The following is a 22,901-nucleotide window of genomic DNA, read 5'->3' on the forward strand; positions in this document are numbered from 1 at the left end:
AAACAGATCCTGGCAAATCCGTGCCCGAGCGGAGCAGCGGCAGCGCCTGCGCACGGAGCCCGGCGCCTTGTTGCAGGCCCTGGGAGCACTAACTGGCTTTCCCCCACCCTGCTGGATTAGGCTCCATGTTGTCCTGTTTAATTTTGTTACTGCATTAGGCAGCTGAAGACGTAAGCACTTACTAAAACAGCTGCTCTGCTAAGTGGCAGCACGGAGTCAGGAGGTGCTGTGCAACAGTTGGGAACTTGCTCGGCGTCACCCCAGACTGACTGTTGTGTGAGGGGGTTGTGATTTTAGTGGCTTTAATGCCTGAGGATCCATAGTCTTAAATAAATTAAACCAACTTCAGATAGATACAGCCACATGGGGATGGAAGGTGGAAATCTCCTAGGTCAGCATTTCCTACCAGTGCATAGAGAAGACCAAAAGCAAAGCTTCTTTGTTTTACCAATGGAATTTTCCAATTTATTACCATGGAATTTTCCAATTCCATGGTAATAAACCTGAAAGGTGCTGGTAGGTGCTCTCTGATCGTTATGAGACACCACTATGGAATTAATTCCTGGAAAGAAATTGTTAGGAAGCAGCTGATGGATAGGACTGTTGCATAGCAGGCAGGCAGAAATAAATTTAAATGCTACTGGGAGTGAGGATGGAGGGGGAATGGTTGTTTCTTATCCTGAAGACGGGCAGGTATTGGAGGGGTTGTGCCCCAAAATCAAATGCACTGTTGGGTGAAACAAACTGGGAGAACAGGACAGGGATGAGTTTGATTGTGCAAATGAGGTAGTGTCAGCAGCTGAGAGATTACTACAAAGGCTGTTGCAGAATTCAAAGCACCCCAGTGAAGCTGTTTTTCCTAGAAATAGTTGGAGTCTTGGTATTCTGAACCAATTTTTGATAGCGTGTAAAGCTGTGTCAACTTTGGTTACCATTGCCCTGACTGGAACACAAATTATGAAGCTGGGAGAAGTGAGGCTGTACCTCTGCACCTTTTAAAAGATAGCAGAATCCTCCATATGAATATGTGACAAACAGGGAGAAAAACAGCGTTCAGACATGTGGAGGGGTGTGAGCAGGTCATGGAAGAAATCCTTGTCAAGAGAGCATGACTGATGTTTTTTCTTCACCAAATGGAGAATGGCTTAAACTTTTCAATAGATGTCTGCTGAGCATACACTTTCAAGCTGGAAAAAGTAACCCCAGACACGACTGCTCATCACCCCCCCTCAGCCGGCTCGTGCCTCGCTGACAGAAAGTACTCATCCTTGCATGCATTTATTTTTAAGGACTTGAAGGCTTGAAGATCCATAGTCTTAAATATATTAAACCAACTTCAGATAGGTACAGCAACATGGGGATGGAAGGTGGGAGAATCCCCTAAGTTGATGTTTTGTTGCCTCCTGTCTGGAGGATGTGGATCTGTCTGGTTGCAGTGTACTCCACCTTGGAGTGAGCTCCCCATCCCTGGAAGTGTCCAAGGCCAGGTGGGACAGGCCTTGGAGCAACCTGGGATAATGGAAGCTGTCCCTGCCCCTGACAGGGGGTGGAACAGGATGAGCTTTAAGAGCCCTTCCAACCCACACCATTCTGGGATTCTATGACCAAAAAAGGCACTAGTATTTCATTAATTATGCAGAAGGGATTACTTTATCCAGAAACAACTTCACAAGTGGTCAACCACGCAATGCAAACACTCCTCATGCCTTGGTAAGCATTGTCTTAATTCTGTTATTCCTGTCACAGGGTCTGGCTCTAGGTTTTTGGTTTTTTTTAGCTTTGGAACTCAGTGCCTGGGGTAAAAATCCTTGTGTGGTAGTGGAGCCCAATAGGGGGAGTGTAAACTTTTACTAAAGCCTTGTCTGAATTCCTTACAGTTTCCTATAGGAAGGATGGGCCTCACACATGTCCAGAAGGCTAATAAATGTAGGGGCTTGTAAATCAAAAGGGAAATAAATCTGAAACCCTTGGGGCCTTTGCTTTGCTTAAAGAGTGTGAGATGTGTCCATGAGACAACACTCAAATTGTCCTTTCTTAATAGTTTATTTAAAGTACATGCCCAAACTTACCCAACAAAGTAAAAGTTAGTTGTGTCCTTGGCATCTTCAGTGAGTAAAATATTTCTTGGTTCAGTGGTGGAGGGTTTAGACCTCAGGACTGGACCAAATGAGCTGGATTTTGGTACACATAGCCCTGACTGAAGCAAGGAGTGCTTTTCTAATCCCCCCCTACCCCGAAAGCCACCCAAACCACAGTGTTTCAGTATCACCTGTGGCACAAATCCACCCAATGGCTTTGTTCCAGCTGCTGAAATGCAGGTTTTCAGATCTTGGTTCTCCTTTTGTTGGGAGGAAATCTGCCACCTTCCTCTGCAAGTCTTTCAGGAAGGTTTCTTCTAATAGGGTTTAGCAGCCCTGGTGTTGGCTTTGACCTTGGGTGCCCTTTTTACTGCTCATCTTTTCCTGTCTTTGATGTTGGAGTGCTGGATATTTGTGGTGATTTCCACAGGCATGTGCTGTGCTCAGACAGACATGGCTGTGCTTCCAGACTTACTACACCAGTGCTCAACCTCAGTTTGATTAGGTTTGAGTAAAGAGATTTTTGTAATGCAGAACCATCAGCCTGGAACTCTTAAATCAGATAATTAATTACAGTGGGAGAGCTGTCAGAGTGCGGAGGTAGCTCCGGGATGGCTGGGAGGGGATTGATGCAGCTGAATTAGGAGGGATCTTGACCACACTTGTGTGATGCTTGATCCTCCAAAGTATATGAGTTTGTCCCTCTGTCAGCCATGGGAAGGTGCAATCCCTGTTTTAGTCCCTTAAGCCTTTGCTGTTCCGAAACTCAAAATCCCGTTGCACGCCTGTTACTCTGGCTTAGCTGACCTGGCAGATGCACCCGGGAGGCCTCTGGAGCAGAAGAACCCGGCCTATTAAATACATCTGTTTGATTTGGGGGGTAATGAAAATGCCACAGGAGCTGAGGCAGTGGTACCTTTCCAATTTGGGCTGATGTTGGAGAAAGCTTTTCTGTTTCCCTGACATGGAATGCAGGAGATGAGTCTGTGCCAAGAGGAGCTGCTCCTTTGTTTTACTGTGGGGCTTGTACTGAGACTGGCCACATTCGCACCCAGCTGCTGGGCTTGGAGGGAATTGGATCAACTCCTTTTTGTTTGGGTCATTCCATTCTCTTCCTTAACTTCCCTCCCCATCAGTGTGTTTTCAGCTCCTGCTCTCTTAGCAATAAGAGCTAACCTGCTTTTTCACACCCTCTTGCTAATTGCCACAGTACTTTTCATGCACGTGGTTCTGTTTCAGGTATTTGTCTTCTTGAGGTCTGTTTATATTGTTAGTTTTTTTCCTTTGGCTGTCTGAACATCATTGGAAATAGGTACATGGAGATTTATTCTGTGGGGATACGGATGATTTGTCACGACCTTGTACCAAAATCAGTGCAGGGAGTGGGGTAGAGAACCACAGTTCAGGTGCTTAAGGAAAATCTGGCAATGCTGTTTGCTCCTTTTACTAAGTAGTTACTGGGTTTCAAAAGCTTTTAGGGGGATGAGAACCCCATCCTTCCCAAATGCCATAAATACCCATTTCTTATGCTCTACCATCACCCACATCTCTCCAAAGAAAGAGCAAGTCAGCTGTCCCTGCTCAAAGGAGGCATTGAAGAGCCTGAGTCCCGGAAGCTGGTGCAGGCTGGCTCAGGAGTGCTTCATTCAGCGACGGGGAGGCGCCAGGCCATGAGGGGAAGGCAGGATCCCACTGGGCTCTTAAACCCCTGGGGATGAGCAAAGAGTCATTAGTGCTGCTCTTCACTCACCCTGCAAAGTGTGTAGGTGCCAGGCTCAGTGCTGAGGCTTTTAATTCAGGCAAAAAGCATTGCCACGTTCCATGGGATTGCTCCCAAATCCATGTACACTCCTCATCCTTGGAGGCTGAGCGTTAAAAATCATCAGGCTTAAGAAGTGGGCAGGATGCAGTGGCTTCTGGTTTGGGTTGGAAGGGCCCTTAAAGCTCATCCTATGGGCAGGGACAACTTCCACTACTCCACGTTGCTCCAAACCCCATCCAGCCTGGCCTTGAACACTTCCAGGGCTGGGGCAGTCACAGCTCCTCTGGGTAACCTAAGCCAGGGCCTTCCTACTCTCACAGGGAGGGATTTCTTCCCCATATCCAATCTAACCCTGTCCTCTGGCAGTGTGAAGCCATTCCCCCTTGTTCTGGCACTCCAGGCCCTTCACCAAAGTTCCTTAGGACAGGATGTGAAGGCTGCCTTGGGGATTCTCTGCTCCAGAGTGGGGACTGGAGTGAGCTGCATGGAACAGTGGTGGTGTTCAACCCAGCCTTGGTTGTCGCTTGATTCATGGTGGAGGAGGAGAAAGGGCAGGAACTGCACTGTAAGGAGAGCAAACCAAATGCTCACTCAGCTTGGCTTTCAACCCTTGTTTCTCACTGTTCTTGCTGTGGCAGCTTTGGGAAGTTCCGAAATGCCTTGTTCCTCCTGCTCCACCTCTGGGAGGTTACAGAGGAGATGTCCCTGTGCTTGCAAAAATTGTGAAATAGTGTCTGGGGGACACTTTGGGTTGGTCACTGTGCTTCAGTGGTCGGCTGGGAACAGGGAAGCGAGGTGCTCCAGGGCTGCATGGAAGCTCCAGGTGGGACCTTGGCTCCTGTTGTGGAATCAGAGGCAGACACATCACAGCTGTTACTCATCTGATGCTCCTGCAGATGTCACGAAACAGAAAATCTGTTCTGGAGTCAAGTGCTGTTCTTCTGATGGCCAGAGCCAAGGAGGTTAATGCCACTGAAGGAAAACATGCAATGATTATGATGCTAATTAACTCCTGTCCTTCTGCAGCAAGAGCGTGAGAGACCCAGGAGCTGGGAAAACATGCAAAAGCTGATTGTTCAGTCTTGATTTCAGCAGCTCCAAAGTAGCAGATCAGGCCAAGTGACATAAAATGAAAATAATCAAAGTGGCAATCAGTTTATCCATAATAAAATAAATTCTTCACTATTTCATAGGAGCTGCATGGTGAAATTGTAACTTTTTTTGCTCGAGCACTGTTCTGTGCCTCAGTGTTTCCTTCTACCCTTGGCCACTGGCCCCAGCTCAGTGCCTGCCGTGCAGGTGCAGTAATCAGCCTCGTGTGGTGTTTCCATAGCTCAGCTCATCTAAGGTTTCCAATGCCCCTCAGAGGGTCCTGAAAAGTGCTCAGATTTTTCCATTCAAGATCCCCTGCTTTCCTCAATGTGTACCAGCCCTTCCTTTAAGGAAACTGGAGAGGATGAAGCCTGTAGGGTGTGTTTAAGTGGGTTAAGAATTCCCTCAGGTAGAGGGTTTTTTAACCCTGGAAGCAACAATAACAGTCAAAGTTTCACTACCTCAATCCCTTCTGTTAGGAGGAGATTCCTAAAGGATTTTTCTTTTTCAGCACACTTTTCTCTGTCATAACAGGGAATTTATTTTCTAGTAAATAGCAGAAGGTAACTCCCAGCTGTCTGTGGGATCATGCATGTATTGCTTTGGGATTTGCCATGGTACATATTCTGCCAGTGTTTATACGTGTTGGCTCTTCCTTGGGTGCTATGGCAGCAGCTCACCTCAGCTGGCCTGTGGCAGAGGTGGTCCTTAAAGCAGTGCCATGTGGGCTTTTCCCCTCTGCCCTACATGCCATGATGTGCTTCCCACTGCTGCAGGGCTCTGTCACTGCAAGGTACAGATAAGGATTACATTTACATTACATTACCCATTACCTGGCTGAGCAACTTCTCCTGCTTGGAAAACGGCCTTCTCTGTCCTTTATCTGTGCACAGATCCTCACTTGCCCTCCCTAAAAGCTTTTTGATTTCTTGTTTTTATAAAAGGCCTTGTGTTGGGTCACCATGGTGGTTCAGGAGTGTCTCTGGGCACATTGGGTGTGAGTCAACCCAAATGGAAGTGTCCACTTAAACAGCCAGAGGAAAAAGCTTTTTTATGTAGCCAAGGCCAGGTACTTCAGGCTATAGCAAGTGTGATTAAATGAATTGGCATTCAAGATGTGGAGCTTCTGCTGGGGATTTCCAGTTGGGTTTCCCCTTCAAGAGCGCCGTTGGTTATATGGGAATAGGGGAAAGATTAATAACCCATGGGATGAAAGGGTAAAAAGTGTGTTGTGTAAAAGTAAGGATGGCTGATGAAATAGCTGACCTTGCAAAATGCTTTCTCTTGGCTGTGTGCTCTTAAATATGGAGGAGCACATTACAGGACATAGATACAATCACTTGGTTATATTTAATATATAGTGAGGCAGCATGCTTAATATTCCACTTAACTGGAGAAGCAACTTCTCAAGCAAACTCTGATCCATGACCCTAAGAAACCTCACACAAATCCACAGGTAGTGTGTGTGGTTTATAACAATTTGGATATTTACTTATGTAAATCTTGAAATCATGCGTGTATTTACTCTAAATGATTCTATCGTTGTCAGTATTGTCAGTTAATCCATTTAGTGAATGTGTGTGAGAAGTTGTGAACAGCTCAGCACACTTTAATTAATGGGGATGGTCTCTGAAGAGCTCTGTGGGTTAGCTGGGCTTGGATGCTTTGGAATTTTACAGCATCTGTTTTCTCTTTTTACTTAAAGGAAAACTCAGTTATCTCTGCTGTTTGTAAACTCCTTGTCTATGGGTCTTTAAAAATTCCTTTTTTAAGTAAACAAACTCAGCCAAAGAGACACCAGAGTGCTTTAGATTAAATGTGAATTTGCCTGGCTTTGAGGGAGTTAGGTTTTGAGGGGTTTTCTGCATTTTGATAATTTGTTGCTAAAAACGTGATGATTTTGAGGAATTGGAATATTCAGGGGTGCAGATCTGACTGTGCCCATACTCAGCACCTATTGCAGGAAATGTTAGCTGATGTTACATAACAGGTACAGAATTGTACATCAATCCAAGGATATGGTTAGTGAAACTTCTGGCAGAACTGGGGCAAAAATGCTGCAGGTATTTGTGATTAGCCCCTACTTTATTCTTTAAAGGAATATTGGGTTTTAATCACAGGTGGAAAAGTTGTAAATCCATCCCTATTATTTGATATAATGCAAATATACAGGTAGGACTTTGTCCAAACTTGGATGCAAACCTTATAAATGCTCCTGAATTGCTGTTCCTGTACAATATTTAAGGTATACACTTCAGCAGTGTCTAGGGAAATGAAAGGTTTCTTTACTGGTAGCAGCAGCATAACTGCAGTGGAAATTGGGGGGGGTACTGGGCTGCTGTCTGATCCAGAGCAGCTTTTCCTCCCCTGGAAAATCAGGGCTGTGTTTGTGCTGCCCAGGTGAGCGCTGACCTCAGATACTCCTGGCTTATGTTAAAGCCACTGGGTTGCATAAGTGGTTCTTACACCTCAGTTCTTGTGCCATCAAATGACACTGTTTGCCCAGGAAAATCTTAGTGACCTTGGCATTTGCTGGGAAAATAGAGGAGCATGAAGAGTGAGATGACTCAGGAGAAATGGGAAGGGCGGGATACTTTTCGTCTTGAAGCATTACAGAGGATTATAGAATGAGAGCTCTTTATGCTGATAGGGATGTGATAACTGTTGGAAAAGCCACATGTGGTGCTTCGGGCATCCAGGAAAATTGTTTTCAGTTAAATCTGCTTAAAAATCTACATTGCTCTGTATTTTTTTGCTGTGCAGCATGGGGATTCTTTAATTGTTCCTGAATTTCAGAGGTTTTAATATAAAACCTTCCACCTCCAGCATGGAGATTTCCCATGATGGTGTAAATATCTGTGTGCCTGACCCCTCTGGTGATGGATACAGTTGCTTGCTGCACTGAGGACAAATGCCCCAGAATGCTTCCCGGTGATGTTGGTTCCTGTTCCTGTGGTTCTGTGAGGGAGCTCCTGGTGTAACTGGCCCTGTCCTGGCAGCTTTCCCCATGGCTGCCCCCTGTGTTAGTGCTGGCAAGCTGCTCCTGGGGATCCCCCACCTCAGAGCTGCCTCCCACCTCAAGGAACCCCCTCAGCTAAGGAAGGCATGGGCCCAGTATCCCAAATAACAGCACCAATTCATCAGTTTAGAGCAGAGTGCAGCCAGTTGCACAAGCTGCTGCTAAATTGCTCTTTCTCAAGCTGTGCCAGAAAACTTCCTGCACTGAAGTAGCACGAGCTGGAAACTCCTTCCTTAATAAGCAGTTTGTCCTCTAATGCCAGCATTGCTTCCTCTAAGGACCTTCATATGAAATTAACACAAAAAAGAGGAAGCTGGCTGAGTAGCAGCCACATATCTGGTATTATGGGCTATTTTAAAAACTCTGATCCTGTGGTCACTTGTATTATTTAGGTGGATTATATATGGACTTATGTTGGACTTGAGCTTGGGAGCAGCCGCAGGTTTGGTGCTGTGGATGTTCAGCAACTTCTGGGTATAATTCTCATATAGAGGAAGGCTAAATGACAATGATCTCCTGGTTTCCTTGTACAGGGATGAGGGAGGGCATCAGCCTTCTGTCTCAAGTTTCATTAGGCTTGAATTTTTGCTGAAGAATTTTATAGATAAGCACAAGTGGTCACCTCCTCGCTCCCCTCCCTCTGCTTTGAAGTCCTCAGATGGCTGGAGGGAACTGCCTACATAGAGACAAGTGCCCTGTAGCTCCTTGTGCCAGCTGGGAATGCCCCATATCTTGAATTACAAAACCTTCATGCCTAGATTTCAATGGTAGATTCCTTGATTTTACTTTTTTTCCAGCGTTGACTGTTTTTTGCTTGTCATGTCTATTGAAAAGATTCCCTGGATGTAAATTAGTGCTCAGTGCTCCATTTAGTGTCACTTCCTATAAATACTGTTCCCACCAGTGCACTAAGAGGTAGGAGCTGGGGTAAATCATGAGCTCCAGGCTGGACCCTGTCCGTGATCTCTCCTTGCTCCCTGTTCCCAGTGCTGGTGATCTCCTTCCCCACAGTGCTTAATCCCTAAACCAGAAAAAGGAACAATTTAAAGCCCCTCGCCTGGCAGATGATGTGGAATTGCAGCTGACCCCTGCATAAACTTGTCTTCCCTTGGAATTGTCCCTTCCAAACCCCCTCCTGTGTTACAGTCATCACTTGGGTCATACTGCACTGCTGTTTGGTCAGGGGGCTGCGGAGGGACAGATTCCAAATATCCATCACAGCTTGGCTTGTGACCGTAGCATTCGGCTGATGTTTTTAAACAATACTGGAGCATTTGCAGGGGTGGAGCTGCAGGATTTGGATCTGTTCCACAGAACGGGATGGGGTTGTGCACTGCTGGACGCAGCTCCAGATGGAAGGGTGCCCTTCCCAAAGTGTCTTTCCAGGGGAGGCAAGAGGTGACATGTTCAAGGTAGTATGTAAAACATCTGAAAGCTTCAGCATGCTAATGAACTAATGACACTGAAATGAACTGCTCATTAAAAAATTAGAAGACTTCAAATCAGGTAGTAACATAGAGAACAATCTCAGTGTTGAAGGGAAGCAGTGGGAAATCTATTCTCAGATAAAGTGTTGCTTTCCCCATGTCCTTATTTTTCCTTTGGTAAATGCGTGACAAGTTTTGTGTCCTGTCCTAAGGCCTGAATTGCCTTGAGGCTCAAGTGGTCCTTGTGGTGTCTGTGTTGGTTCTCACTCATTTGCTCTGCACCACTTCCCTTCGCCTAGACAGACCCCATCCCTCAGGAATAAGCTGCATCCTACCAAGATTCACCTCCCTGCCATCTCACATGAAGGACTAAAATAATCCTTGAGAATCACAGAGCTCCTTGTGACTCCAGCTGCTGTGAACATACCCATTGCTTTACTTCCTTTCTCACAGCTTCAAAATCTGCTTTGGTCCCTCAGGGCTTTCTCCTGACTCCAACAGGACTGTGACTGTAGTGGAGGTGTGGAAACACGAGGAGAAGGGAAGAGCTAGTGTGTAGGAAGAGCCTGGTGTGTAGTCATACCCAGTCCCTCCACTGGAATGCAAAGGAGGCAAAGCCACAGAGCAGGACCAGGAGCTCTGCCCGGCTGAGAAAGGCACCAGCCTGTGGTTCACAGTGTGAGTTTAGGATGTTCTGGGAGTGCTTTCATGGATGTGGTTTCACGTTGGGATTAGAGATGTCCCTCTGAGCTGCAGTGGGAAGGGTGATCTGCCTTTGCTGACTGGTCTCAGATGTGATGATCATGTGAGTGTTTGGTGATTTAAATCAGCTCAAAGAATTCATGGAAAACTTCACCCAGCCAGGCTAAAAAAATAGTTTTCTCTTGAATCACCGGGCTGAGCTGGTTTCACAAAGAGATCTTGTGATCCTTAGTCCTTTCTGAGGAGCATTATTCCTTGCTGAGGCAGCTTGCAGAAGCTGTGGGTGCCAGTGTTTGGCATCAGGGCAGGTTTAGGATCCCGTGGAAGCTGACCTGTGGCAGGGGCAGGGGAAGCACTGTGCCCTCAGGGAGCCATACCTTGGTTTTCTTCCCTTTTCCCAGGGACACTGGGGCTACTCCATGACTTGGAATTATGCCCCCTTGCCCCCCTAATTAATAGTGCTCCAGAAGGTTTCTAAACAGTGCTCCACAGAGGTGGAGGGTGCAAGGGGAACATCAATTTTTGCAGCACCTTTGAAATCTCTGTTTATTTCCCTCCCTGGCCACCCAGGCATGGATAGATGGAGGTATTGCAGGATGGAGGGCTTGGGCTTTTTCCCAGCCTTTTCTGGTTCTGATCCAGGATTGTCCCTTGTGTTTTGAAAGTATGAGATATGCAATGTAAGAGCCATGTAAAACAGTAAGTCACTGACTTCAGTCACTTGCACAATAAATTATTATTGTTGTTGTTATTATTAGAATTAATGTTATTTGTTACATTCATTTTACTTGAGTAGACATGAGAATGTTGGGAGGGCAGCAAGGTGAGGTGATGTTGTAGAGGTTGGCAGTCTGCTGGCTGACACTAAAAGGGATGTTATTTTTGTCAGGGCCACAAAAATAAGGATTTCGATGGCAAAGGAGCTTCAGAGCTTTGTCTCATTTCAGGGAATAGCAGGGGTGCAATAGTTGCATAAAAATCTTCTAATTAAAAGAAGCAGCTGAACTATTTAGTCTTGTAAACTGCCACTAAAATGCTAATTATTTTGGGATGTGAGAATGTCTGGAAAAGCTTCTTCATCAGGAATCATGAAGGTTTCTCCTGTTTAAATCAACTTCATGGGTCATATAGAAGCCCAGACCAGTTTTGGCTGGGAGGGACCTTAAATCTCATCCAGTGCCATCCCCTGCCACAGGCAGGAACACCTTCCAGTGTCCCAGGTTGCTCCAAGCCCAGTTTGGAGCAGTCAAGCCAGGAACTGCTGCACCTCCAGCGTTTCCTATAGGAGACCTTCTGCCTTTGTGAGAACATGCAGATGTTTGGGTTGTCTCAAAGCACAGAAGGTGATTTTGCAGCTGCTGCCAACTACAAGAATAATTTTAGAATAAATGTCACTGTCTCTGGTCAACTGAAAGCCTGTTACATACTCAGTTTGGATGATTTTGACACTTGTATCTGTATTTGCAGCCTTCAGATTGTTCATTGCTGTTGTGGTCAAGTCTGGTCAGCCCCTGGGGGATGGTGCACCAAGGATGGCTTGGTGGCTTTTCTGTAATTGGGAAGGGCAAAACTAAAAGCTGTTTGTTATTACCTTTATTTTACTGCGGTCTTTTTATCCCCTGTGCTTCCAGATGAGTGAGCTGCTGCTTTCGTAGTAGGTTGTGCTGGAAGAGATGCACATAGGTGTGGGGAACAGCATCTTCAAAAACCCCCTTGTGGCCTCCAGTCAGAGCGTTGCTTAGGTAGATACATGGTTATGGTATAGCACAGCACTGCTTCAGCTCATTCCTGAGGGTGTGTACATGCTCCTCCTTTCCCAGTCCCATCAAACCTCCATCCTCTGATTAAGTCCTCCCAGACTTGCCTGATTTGTGAAACTGGTGGTTCTCTCAGTACCTGTGAATTCATATACTGAAGGTTTAGATTGTTACCACCTCCTATGGGAATCACAGAATCACCAGGTGGGAAGAGACCTTAAAATCATCGAGTCCAACCCAGCCCCAACACCTCAACTCAACCCTGGCACCCAGTGCCACATCCAGTCTTGTTTTAAACACATCCAGGGATGGTGACTCCACCACCTCCCCAGGGAGACCATTCCATCCAGGTTTGCCTTTAATATATGAATGTAAAGAGCAGCAGCACCAAAATCCTTCATTCCCACGCTTTGGCTCTCTCCTTGGGCAGAAAGCAAAGAAAAGCTTAATCATTGCTGAGAGCAGCACAGCTCCAGCAGAGATCCATAGTAATTTCATGGAATTTTAGGACGTATTTAGCCCTATATCACATAGCATGAGCCTAACTTCCTGGCATTGCCCTGCTTGGGACTTGAGGGCTGTTTTTGGGGCCAAGCTGTTCTGAGCTGGCTGGGTGTGCATGCTGCTGGTGTAACACAGCTCTGCTTCCAATTTATTGGGTGCATTTTGGAGTTCAGGCCTCATCTGGAATATCTCCATGGGATGTTGGCCCACTGTAGTCCTCTGCTACTTAGAGCTGATTTTCCAGAATTCAGCTGGAGTCTCCAGAGCTCACTTTATTGAGCCTTTTCCCCCCACCTTAATATTTTGGGCTCTTTATGAGGTGCCTGTCCTGGGGTTTGTGGCTAGATATCCATGAGGAATCACTCAGAGCAGCAGGGTCTGTTGGAAGACAAATAGGGCTGCTCCAGACTCCTGAGCATTGCCTATTTTCTGCAGCCTAATGGGAGTTTCAATTAACATGGACAAGTACAATCATAAATAACCCTCCTAAAATTAATGGAATTTTAAGGCTTCATTGGCACCAGTCCCTGTGATGCCTCTCCGTGGCAATGCCATGATTTCCAGCTGAAGGGAGTTGATGACATGTATTGACTTTTTCATTTCTTAGAAGAGTCTATATATTTTGAGAATAAAATGTAAATTGAAAAATATGGAAGTAGCTGGTTTTTTATGGAGGAAAGAGGACAAGTCAGCTGGTGAGAAGTTGTCTGTAGCTGAGCAAGAGATGCTCTCCTGCCACATTTTTCACCCTGTTACCTGAGCTGACACAGGCACAAGCCATGGAGACTCTGTGGCTTTATTTTGGTAATTACTAATATTTCACAGCTGGGTTGAAACCTGGATTTAACCTTATCCAGGCTGTGCTGTGAACACTTCTGAGAACGTTGAAAATACACCTCAAAGTTCACAGTTACAGAAATATTCCGTGTGTTGCCTCCAGACCCGTCCCCACCCACCAACACCCCGCCTCAAGGAAAATCCCAGCAGGATTAGCAGGGCTTAGACACAGTTTCTTCCACCCCAAACAACCTTTCCAGGTCTCAGCTGAAAATAACCACTTTGCCTCCATGCTGAGGTTGCAGTGGAGGGAGACAGAGACGAACTAACAAAATCAGGTTGCCCTTAGAAACACGTTTGTATTGGGCAGAAGAATTGATTGGGGTTTTGTGGCGTTCGCTGGCGTGTGGGTCTTGCCAGCCCCCGGGAGCTCTGTGCCGGCAGGAGACACACGGGGTGAGGCGAGGTCTGGGGTGATTTAGTGCGGGTGAGCTGTCTCAGTGCTGGGTAATTTAGAGATGCAGAACTGAGCCTGGAAGTAATGAGCTCTGGCTAATTAGGTGCTTGTCTGCAGGTGGAACTATTGCAGCTGGTGCTCCCAATATTGCTGGTTTGTGTTTGAAAGCATCATGGAATCAGTGGGATGTGGGGAATATGGATAATTTGCAACAAAGGGATTTTTTTTTTTTCTGTTACCTTCCCCCAGCCCCCAGCTTTCCTTTGGCATTCATGTTTGGCTTGACTGTGAGATTATCACACATGGACCAAAGATGGAGGGGAAAGGAGCTTTTTATACAGGCAGATACTGAGAGGACAAAGGGGAATGGCTTCCCACTGCCAGAGGGCAGGGATAGAGGAGATCCTGGGCAGAAACTCTTCCTTTTGAGGTGGGCAGGCTCTGGCACAGGGTACCCAGAGCAGTTGTGGCTACTTCATCCCTGGAAATGTGCAAGGCCAGGTTGGATGGAGCTTGGAAGTGAACTGGGATAATGGAAGGTGTCCCTGCCCATGGCAGGGGTGGGACTGGATGAGCTGTGGGGACCTTCAGAACCCACAGTCTGGGATCTTGGGGTATTTTGTGGAATGGATATTTAAAGGGATGTAAGTTGGAGGATTTGGAGACGTGCTCAGGTACAAACAGGACGTGCACTGTGGCTGTGGCTGCTGCAGACAGAGCCTGGGGATGTGCCAGGTGGGCTCTGCCCCTGAACTTGGGCTGCACACTCGGATGTGCCAACGCCCGCATCCGCAGATTCCAAAACGTGGCGGGACCCCAAAGAGAGAGGAGCAGGACTCTGAACAGCGGCAGGATGCTGGGGGCAGAGGGGCACAGCATGCTGTTCAGTGAGCTTTTGAAGGTCACATTTTCCTTTCAAGCTGCAGTTTTCAGCCATGGAAAGCTTGTTTTCCGACAGGCATTGAGGTTCATCGGGATTTGTGTGCCCCTTCTGTTTGGAAAGCTCTCCCTGATCCCATTCAGCTCCGTGCATTGTGTGGCAGACAGCAGGGAAAGGCAGTGTTTGGGATTATTTGGAAGCTGGTGCTGAGATTAATGATACATAATTAAGTAAAAAGCTCAAGATGTATTTTGAGGCAAGTTTTGTTACAAGGAGAGTGTTCATTTAGAGCATGCAGTAAGATGGGATAAGCAGAGAGCCTCGCTGTAACATTTGGATCCAGAGCTTGGGGGAGGATGATTTAATGAGGAGGATGGACAGGATGGTAACTTCCAGTTATCATCTCAGAGTTTAGCTGGGGAGCAAGGAACGAGTCTTGCAGTCAGGGATTTTGAACAAGGCAATAAAGGAATGGTGAAACATCAACAATATTTATGTAAGTGTATTTCTGGTACAAAAGGAGAAGATAAATACCTTCTTTAAGGTTTTGTTCCAAGTATAAAATAGCCCATAAACAAGAATTTAAAGAGAGTTCAGTGATGCAGTTTAATACACAAAACACATGAAGGATTAAAGAGGTTGTTTGTACAAACACTTCATTGATCCACTTAAAATTTATATGGCTGATAAATGGCAGTTGGACTATGAACACTGACTACACATGTGGCACCAAGGAGCTTTATACTGGGCCATAAAATGTTGAAACAAGCTTAATAATGGCTTTTGCCATCGGATCCTTCTGGGGATAAGTTGTTCTGGAAAGTGGCAGACCCTTAAGGTTTGCATCTCTTGACAGGGATGATGTACTGCTCTATTAAAAATCTCAGTACTTTTAAACCATGAACCCCATTTTTGCCACTTTGCAAGCACTTTTTATTGTGTTCCTTTGTTTTTAAAACATTTGACTTGCCAGAAATAGTCCTTAGATCAGAATTAATTATTGGTGTAAAGCTCTCATGAGCTTTTAAGGAATTCCTCACCTGCAGCTCTTAACCTTGACCGTATTCCTGAGTGCTCATGCCAGCAAAAAGTTGTACTTGTTTTTCCCTGGAATAGTAACAATAAACACCAAACACTGTAACACCAGTGCCTCCCTGGAGCTTGACCTGTGGTATAGTCAGGGCTCAGAATTGTGCTTTGTTTTGACATCCCATCGCATTGTGTAAGAGCAGTTGCATCCAGCTGAGAAAACGGAAATAAAAGCACTCTTTTCATACAGAGACTACCTCATTCCTTAAGACTCAGCCAAAGGACCTGATCCCCTTGTTGGGAATCCACTAGCAAAAAAAAAAAAAACCCTGAACAGACAAAAAACCCCACCCAAACACGCCCTAAAATAAAACGCACTCTGAAGGAAGTGAGATGGGATGTGTCGTTGGATGGAGGCAGGGGATGGTTAGGAAGGGTAGGCATTTTATTAGGTGGGGTCTTTAAATGTTTTCCAAAGTTATGTTGGTCTTGATTTTTGTAAGATTAATTATCTCTCATCTGTTATGAGCAAGAGCAGCTCAGCTGTGAAGGGTCAGGGTGCTCAAGTCCTGTAAGAGCTGAAAATGTGGAGGTGACAGAGAATGGGGAAAATCAGCATGGGTTTCTGTAATTAGGGGCTGGATTCTGCAGATACACAGGAGGATTGAATTATGGTCACCCAGGAAACATCAATCCTGCCTTTACCTAAGTTTGGAGTTACTTGCTTTGTAACCTGAATTTTATTCTTCCTTGGAAGAAGTCAGTTTGATTTTCACATTTCAGCATGGAGAGATGATGACACTGTTTTGATCTTATATTTTTTCATTTTCCCAATTAATGTGTCACTTGGTGGAGTTTGCTTTGGGATTTTGTTGTTGTTTTGTCTTCTAAAGGCTGTAGTTTGCTTTGCCAGCATTCCTTCCTCAGGCTTCTGAAACGTGATCTGTCAAAAGAGGGATTGATTTAGAAGGGAGAATTGATTGCTGAAGTAGTTGCTAAGTAAAGGAGTCTGTGGTGCTACATTTGGGAGTAGCAAGATAAAAGCTGAGGGGAAACAAGCTGCAAAATTTCCTGCTGAGGAGTTAGTGCTGAGATTTAATTCTTCTGATAGAGAGCACTGATGCTTTCTGAACTCCTCATTCATTGCCGTGAAGCTTTCCAAACCACTCTGTGCTGTGGAGGAGTTGATCTTTTTCCTTTACCCTTTCCTTTACAAGCTTGGCTTGATTATTATCCCCTGTCTACTTGCTAGGAGGAGCATGATGCTGCCTCCCATCCCTTTTCCTCTGCGTGCACAGCACAGAAGTCGGGGAAGCAGCGAGATGGCAGCGGGGTTGCAGTGCTCGGGTCCCAAATCCCACGGAGGTCCCCCCGTGCTGCCTCTTTAAGAGCTCAGGCTCTGCCTGCGTGGGGATGGGCAGGAAGAGCTCCGGAGCCAGTCCGGCGTGGCACGGATGGGATGTGGCTGTGAGGGGATGTGGCTGTGAGGGGATGTAGCCGTGGGCTTCGCTGATGGATGCAGGGAGAGGACGTGGCGCTGAGCCGGCTCACAGCCAGAGCTCTCCAGGATCTCCCTGCCAGAGCTCCCTGGGATCTCCTTGACAGAGCTCTCCAGGATCTCCCTGCTAGAGATCTCTGGGATCTCCCTGACAGCAGTCTCCAGGATCTCCCTGCTAGAGATCTCTGGGATCTCCCTGACAGCAGTCTCCAGGATCTCCCTGCTAGAGATCTCCAGGATCTCCCTGACAGCAGTCTCCAGGATCTCCCTGCTAGAGATCTCTGGGATCTCCCTGACAGCAGTCTCCAGGATCTCCCTGACAGAGCTCCCTGGCATCTCCCTGCCAGAGCTCCCTGGATCTCGCTGCTGGAGCTCTCTAGGATCTCCCTGCCTGAGCTCCCTGGGATCTCCCTGCCAGAGCTCCCTGGATCTTGCTGCTGGAGCTCTCTAGGATCTCCCTGCCAGAGCTCCCTGGATCTCACTGCTGGAGCTCCCTGCCAGGTAGGACTGAGAGTGCCATGCCGTACACAAGGCTTGACCCTGCGAGTGGAGGCTGGTAGAGCTGGGAAGGATGGGGTGATACCAGGGAAATTCCAGCTGCTGTGAGTGGCAGAGCTTTTCCCTTTGAACCTTTTCAGAGCCTTGTGTTACCCAGCTGGCTCAATGAAGTGTTGCTGCTGTTGGGATGTTCACCTCCTGCATTTTAATTGTATGGTGAACAGAGAAGAGGCTGCAGAGGAGAAACACGCTCCTGGAAAGCTCTCTGCCATCACATCCCTGCATGCTTGGCTTTTATAGATTCCTTGCTCCAAAAAACTGAAAGAAATGCTCAAATTTGATGTGGTTTCTTGCCCTTCTGTAATCTTGCTTGACAGTTTTTCCTTGGGATTTTTAACGCACAGTTTTGGTACAAGCGGGAACATGTGTGGGGATTACATAACCCTGGGGAAGCCGGTGGGAGACTGGCTCCATTTCTGGGCAGAGATGAAAATCAGGAGAACTGGACTGGTTTTGTGTAAGGTGTTTGCATAGGTGCCTGTGGGTACTGCAGGTGTTTTGATTCCTGGGAAGAGATGGTTCCTCGGAGCTGTGAGCTGGAAGGGGAGGAGAGGTCAGCGGTGCTCAGGGTAAAATGGTTCCTATTTGCTGAAATGATCTTAGGTGAAAAGCACCATTCAAGGGAAAATTAATCCATTTTGGGAGAAGATGGAATAATGTTCTCTCTGTCTTCCTGCAATCTTGGTGGAGCAGAGAAAGCTGTACAAATTCCTGCTGGAATGGCTGGTTTTGGTGTGTGCTTCCAGGTCTGTAACAGCAGACAGAAATCTCGCAGAATCGCAGTTCTGTAATATGATTGGAACAAGTAGATAAATGTGATAGAAGGAGGAGATCTCTGCAAGGAATTCCTGCTGTCATTTCACTCAGCATTTGGCAGTGTCACTGATTGCTCCAGCAGCTCCAGGCTGGTTTTTTTTTCCTTAATCGCTTTGCAGAGCAGTCACATATTCCCCTCTCCTCAGAGTGTGGCCATGGCTGTCTAATTAACAGAGATCTTCTTCTTTTTAGGGAGATTTTTGGCTTCCAGAAAAATTCTGTGTGGTTTCCAGCCAGCGTTCCTTCTCCCACTGGGTCTATAATAGCTCCCAAAATTCCCCAGCTTGTAATCACTGCTGCAGCCAGATGGGGACTAGGTGGAACACCCATTGCATCTGTGCCTGCATTTATGAATTTGCCAGAAGTATCTCACTTAGGTGAGATTTTAGAGATATATTTCATGAGTTAATGAGCCCTGAACAGTGATGAGGAGAATCCAGCACTGGTACTGCCAGGATTGCCATCCTTCTCCCAGATCCTGGCATGATGCTGGTGGAGCAGGGAGAGTACTGAGGAGTCATTCAGCCTGACATGAGCAAAGCAGAGGCTGCAGTTCCATCTTACCAACTGATGGTACTTTAAGAGGTTCTTCTTGGATTTAACAGGGTCCCCTTGCTCCTGCTCTTCTGCTTCATTGCTCTCCTCATCTTTTCTCCCTGTGGAAGGAGCTGTGAAAACTGTGTGAGGTTTGGATTCTCTTTGCTTTTCCTCTGCTCCCTCTCCCTTCCCACCCTCCTGGATGATTTCAGAGTATAGTTGCCCAAATTAGTGATGTGGGTGGCAGGATATGGGGGAGGAAGAGGGAGGGCACAGGGTGCTCCTAAATTGGATCTCAGCACGGGAGGGTAGTAACACAAAAGAGCTGCCTGAATTACTCAGGGCATCCTGGTGTTCCTGGCTGTGGTGAATCCAGCGCTGCAGCAAGGCTGGGCTGGCTGGACTCTCACTCCTGACTTGCCTGGCTGTGCTGGGGGAGCCTGAGGGCAGCAATCCCAAGCTTGTGCTGCATTTTGGGATGTGCAGCCCCGGTGGCACTAAAATCTGTGTCTGAGAGCAGATGAGTGAGTGCCCTGGGGTGGTGTGGGTGTGCATGAGGATGGAATGATGCTCTGGATGAGGTTCTGCTTCCCACCTGCCTGCCCTGACCTGTTCACCTTCCGTGGTAGGGTATCCATGCTGTCACTTAACCCTTTCATAGAAGAGCCTCATCAGCACAAGTTGTGATGAGCTTTGCTGTCACCCTGGCTCGCTTCTCCCCCAGTAACAGCAGCTGTTATCCAAGAACAGGCTCCTTTGGCAGGTGGAGGGAGAGGGAAGGTGGTGGAAATCACCTTCAAGCTTCAAGAGGCTTGGTGGGAACCCAGAGCCTTTCCATTTGCCCAGCTCCTTTCAGGGAAGCTGGAATCTCTCCACTAGTCCAGCTCCTCTCAGGGAAGCAGGAGCCTTTCCACTTACTGAACTTCTTTCAGAGGGTCAGCCTGTGGATGCCCCATGTTGGATACTGGAAATAATCACTTTCTCTAACCATTATTTCATTAAGATATACTGGAATTTAGGTCATTTTATTCCTATCGGTCTTATGTCCAGGTCAAATCCTTTTGCAAAAAGGACTTAAAAGGTTTCTTCTGGATCTGATGAGAATTATCCCTTCCTAGGAGAGATCTTAAACAGTGACTCCAAACTCTGCAAATCCATCTAAACTTCTCTTTCCTTCAGGCAGCTCTTCCTGGGTGCAAAAAGAGCCATTGCTCTGCTCAAAGGGGATTATTTCCTCCTGACTTATATAAGTTCTAAAATAAGAAAATAAATCCCAACCTTGACAGGGATGAAACCGTTTTTCCAAACTCAGGAGTGATCCCTTTTGAAGCAGCAATTGCTTCAATGGATTGTCAGGAGTGCCTGGAGAAGGGAGAAGGGAAATCTCAGCTGTGACACAAGGGGGGCAGCTTCATCCCACGCCTCAGGCTGTCATCCCTGTTATAGGGATGTTCTGGGGGAGAGGGAATGATGCTACAGCAGGAAATTTGAGTTTTCATTCCATCTTCCAGTGTGTTTTTAATCCTTCTGTCCCAGATTTTGGCTTTTTTGTTGTTTTCCAAAACTTGGGGGTGAATGCAAGATCCTTGGGATGAAGGCTGGGAGTGACTCTGTTCAGGTTTGTGACAAATCTTACTGTTGTTTGGCTGAGTCAGGGTTTTAAATCCCATTTGGTTGTTAAAAACCTCTCTGTTTATTATATGACACCACTTGAGCCTGAGCTGGCAGACGAGCTAAGTGCAGATGAGCTTTAGACCCCGCAAACAAAATCTTGCCATCGTTGAAAAAAGGCAGAAAGAGATGTAGGGTGAATGAGCACCAGCCTCAGCCTAGGCACCATCAGGGCTGGATCCTGTTCCTGATTCTGCTGCCCTGGAGGTGGCCCTGGGCTGTCCTCTGTCACCTGCTACTGTGACAGGCCAGGGCCTCCCTGCGAAGGTCAGGGCTGATCCCAGCATGATCCCATCGAGCACCTTTTTATTGTGTTTGGTGCTCAAACACTGAATATATTCTTCTCATTGAACTGAGAAGTTTTACAGCAATTTCTGAGCCTGTTTGGTGAGGAGGAGCTTTTTGGTGATGTTCAAACCCAGAGCAGAGCGAGGCTGTAAATTTAACTCTGTGTGTGTTTCTGGTGCTGTAAATTTGCCTCAGCGCTGCTGGAGGAGGAGCTGATCCAGCTGGGATGTGCTGTGAACAGTGGGAAGGGGCAGAGCAGGTTGTGACTGAACAACATTTGGTCCATTTTAAGGGGAATAGTTGGGATTGTGGAGCTTGGGGTGGCTGTTGAGTTGGGTCAGTGCCGACAGGGTCTGTCCTGTCACTGGTGTTGGTTCCGGCAAAACTTTGGGCAGCAGCATTAATCTGAGACTCAAACTTGGGTGCAAAGAGTCTCTTGAAATTGTGACTCAAACTAATCTGGGTTCAGAATTTAACTTAGCAATGTGTTTTTCCTTGTTAGAATAAAACTGAGAAGTGTTTTAATGACTCTTATTTTCTTTTTAAGTATGTTAACATGTTTGTGTCCTTCCATATGTACAAGAACCTCAGTCAATCCAGCTATTCTCATTTCACATAAAATTTTGGTGTGTAAAGTATAAACAGCAAAAAGGTGAAATCCAATTATGGCATTTAGGAAAATATTTCAGCAGGTGCCTTTTCTGTGACAGTGGGCATTGGGTATTGTCCAGATCTATGTGAGGCCACAAGGTGTTACCCAAGTCAGGCTTTTTTATTCTTTTGGATTCTTGCATCCTCCCTGTTTTATTCCACAAATAAACCAGATTCTGTTGTGGGTTTTTTTTTTTTGTGCATAGTTTTTTTCCCCTTTCTTAAAACCCTTAGATTTTCACAATGCCTTTACAGTTAAGAAAACTCGTTCAATTTGCCTTTAAATCACCCTGCAGCAGCTCTTCAAAACCTCCCATCGCTCTGCCAGCCCTTTCTTTAGGTGGGTGGATGAGGAAAGGAGTCACTGGGTGAAGAGAGGCAAACAAGGAAACAATTCCAGCAGGATTCCTGCGTGGTTGGCAGAACAGGAGCTGCCATTGTCCGGCAGTGCCCTGCTGATCTGCTGAGGGCTTGTGACTCCGGGGCTTTTTCCCTTTCAAACAGAAGCAGAGGTGGGGGACAGGCCCAAGGTTTTGTGGATTATTCGGAGACAAGTTTGTGTTGGTTCCCTCGTTCCTAGGGTGGGAGATCCCAAGGGGTCGGAGCTGCCCGGCTGTGGTTCCAGGGTGGGGTGTCCCTGCCGGGGTCCCCAAGCACGGCCCTGCCTTCCACGCTGCTTTCCTTGACTGGCTGTGTTGCAGAATCCCCCGAGGTCCTGTCCAGCAGCCCCTGGAGGATCGGATCTTCACTCCGACCGTCTCGGCTGTGTACAGCACTGTGAGTATCCGCGGGGATCGGGGCTGGGCAAAACCCCAGAGCAGCCAGAAACGAGCGTTGGAGATAATGCAACTTCCTTTTGCCCCTGAAAAAATGGTGCTCAAAAAGACTCTTTTGGTGGCATGTGAGAAGGAAAAGAAGAAAGGACCCTCTGGCTCTCCACAACTCCCTGACAGGAGAGTGCAGCCAGGGGGAAGTCAGGCTCTGCTCACAGGGAACAAGGACAGGACAAGGGGTCACAGCCTCAAGTTGTGCCATGTGAACCTCTCACGCTGGATGTTGGGAAAATCTCTTAGCTGAAAGCGTGCTCAGATATTGGCACAGGCTGCCCAGGGCAGTGGTGGAGTCCCATCCTGGAAGTGTTTAAAAGATATGTGGCTATGGCACCTTGGGACAGGGGTTGGGTGGGCACTGGGATACTGGTGGAATGTTGGGCTTGATCTTGGAGGTCTTTTCCAACCTTAATTATTCCATAATGTTATGAATAATCTTTTTAGTTGCATAGGAGCAAGAAAGGGAGAAGTCATTGAAATACTGGTGGGTCCATTGCTATTTTTAAGTGTCTCTAGTTTTATTTAGCATATTGGAGAGAGTTTTCCCACTCTCCCAGTGTGAGAGTGT

At 46.8% G+C, this 22,901-nt stretch overlaps 1 protein-coding gene across 22 annotated transcripts in view; it reads left to right on the plus strand.

Annotated features, from left to right (window-relative positions):
• The window catches only part of EIF4G3 (eukaryotic translation initiation factor 4 gamma 3), a 138,524-nt gene that overhangs the window by 19,051 nt on the left and 96,572 nt on the right, over window positions 1–22,901 (plus strand). For 8 of the 22 annotated variants that reach the window (XM_030289413.4, XM_030289414.4, XM_030289422.4 and 5 more), the window contains exon 2: window positions 22,205–22,280. In XM_030289413.4, the coding sequence (XP_030145273.4) occupies window positions 22,205–22,280 (76 nt within the window). Of the gene's footprint in view, window positions 1–17,271; window positions 17,484–18,961; window positions 19,043–22,083; window positions 22,281–22,901 lie in introns of those variants that run through there. The other 14 variants (XM_072917412.1, XM_072917411.1, XM_072917415.1 and 11 more) reach the window with 9 other exon arrangements.

Source organism: Taeniopygia guttata, chromosome 21 (assembly GCF_048771995.1).
Source record: "Taeniopygia guttata chromosome 21, bTaeGut7.mat, whole genome shotgun sequence".
Classification (NCBI taxonomy): domain Eukaryota; kingdom Metazoa; phylum Chordata; class Aves; order Passeriformes; family Estrildidae; genus Taeniopygia; species Taeniopygia guttata.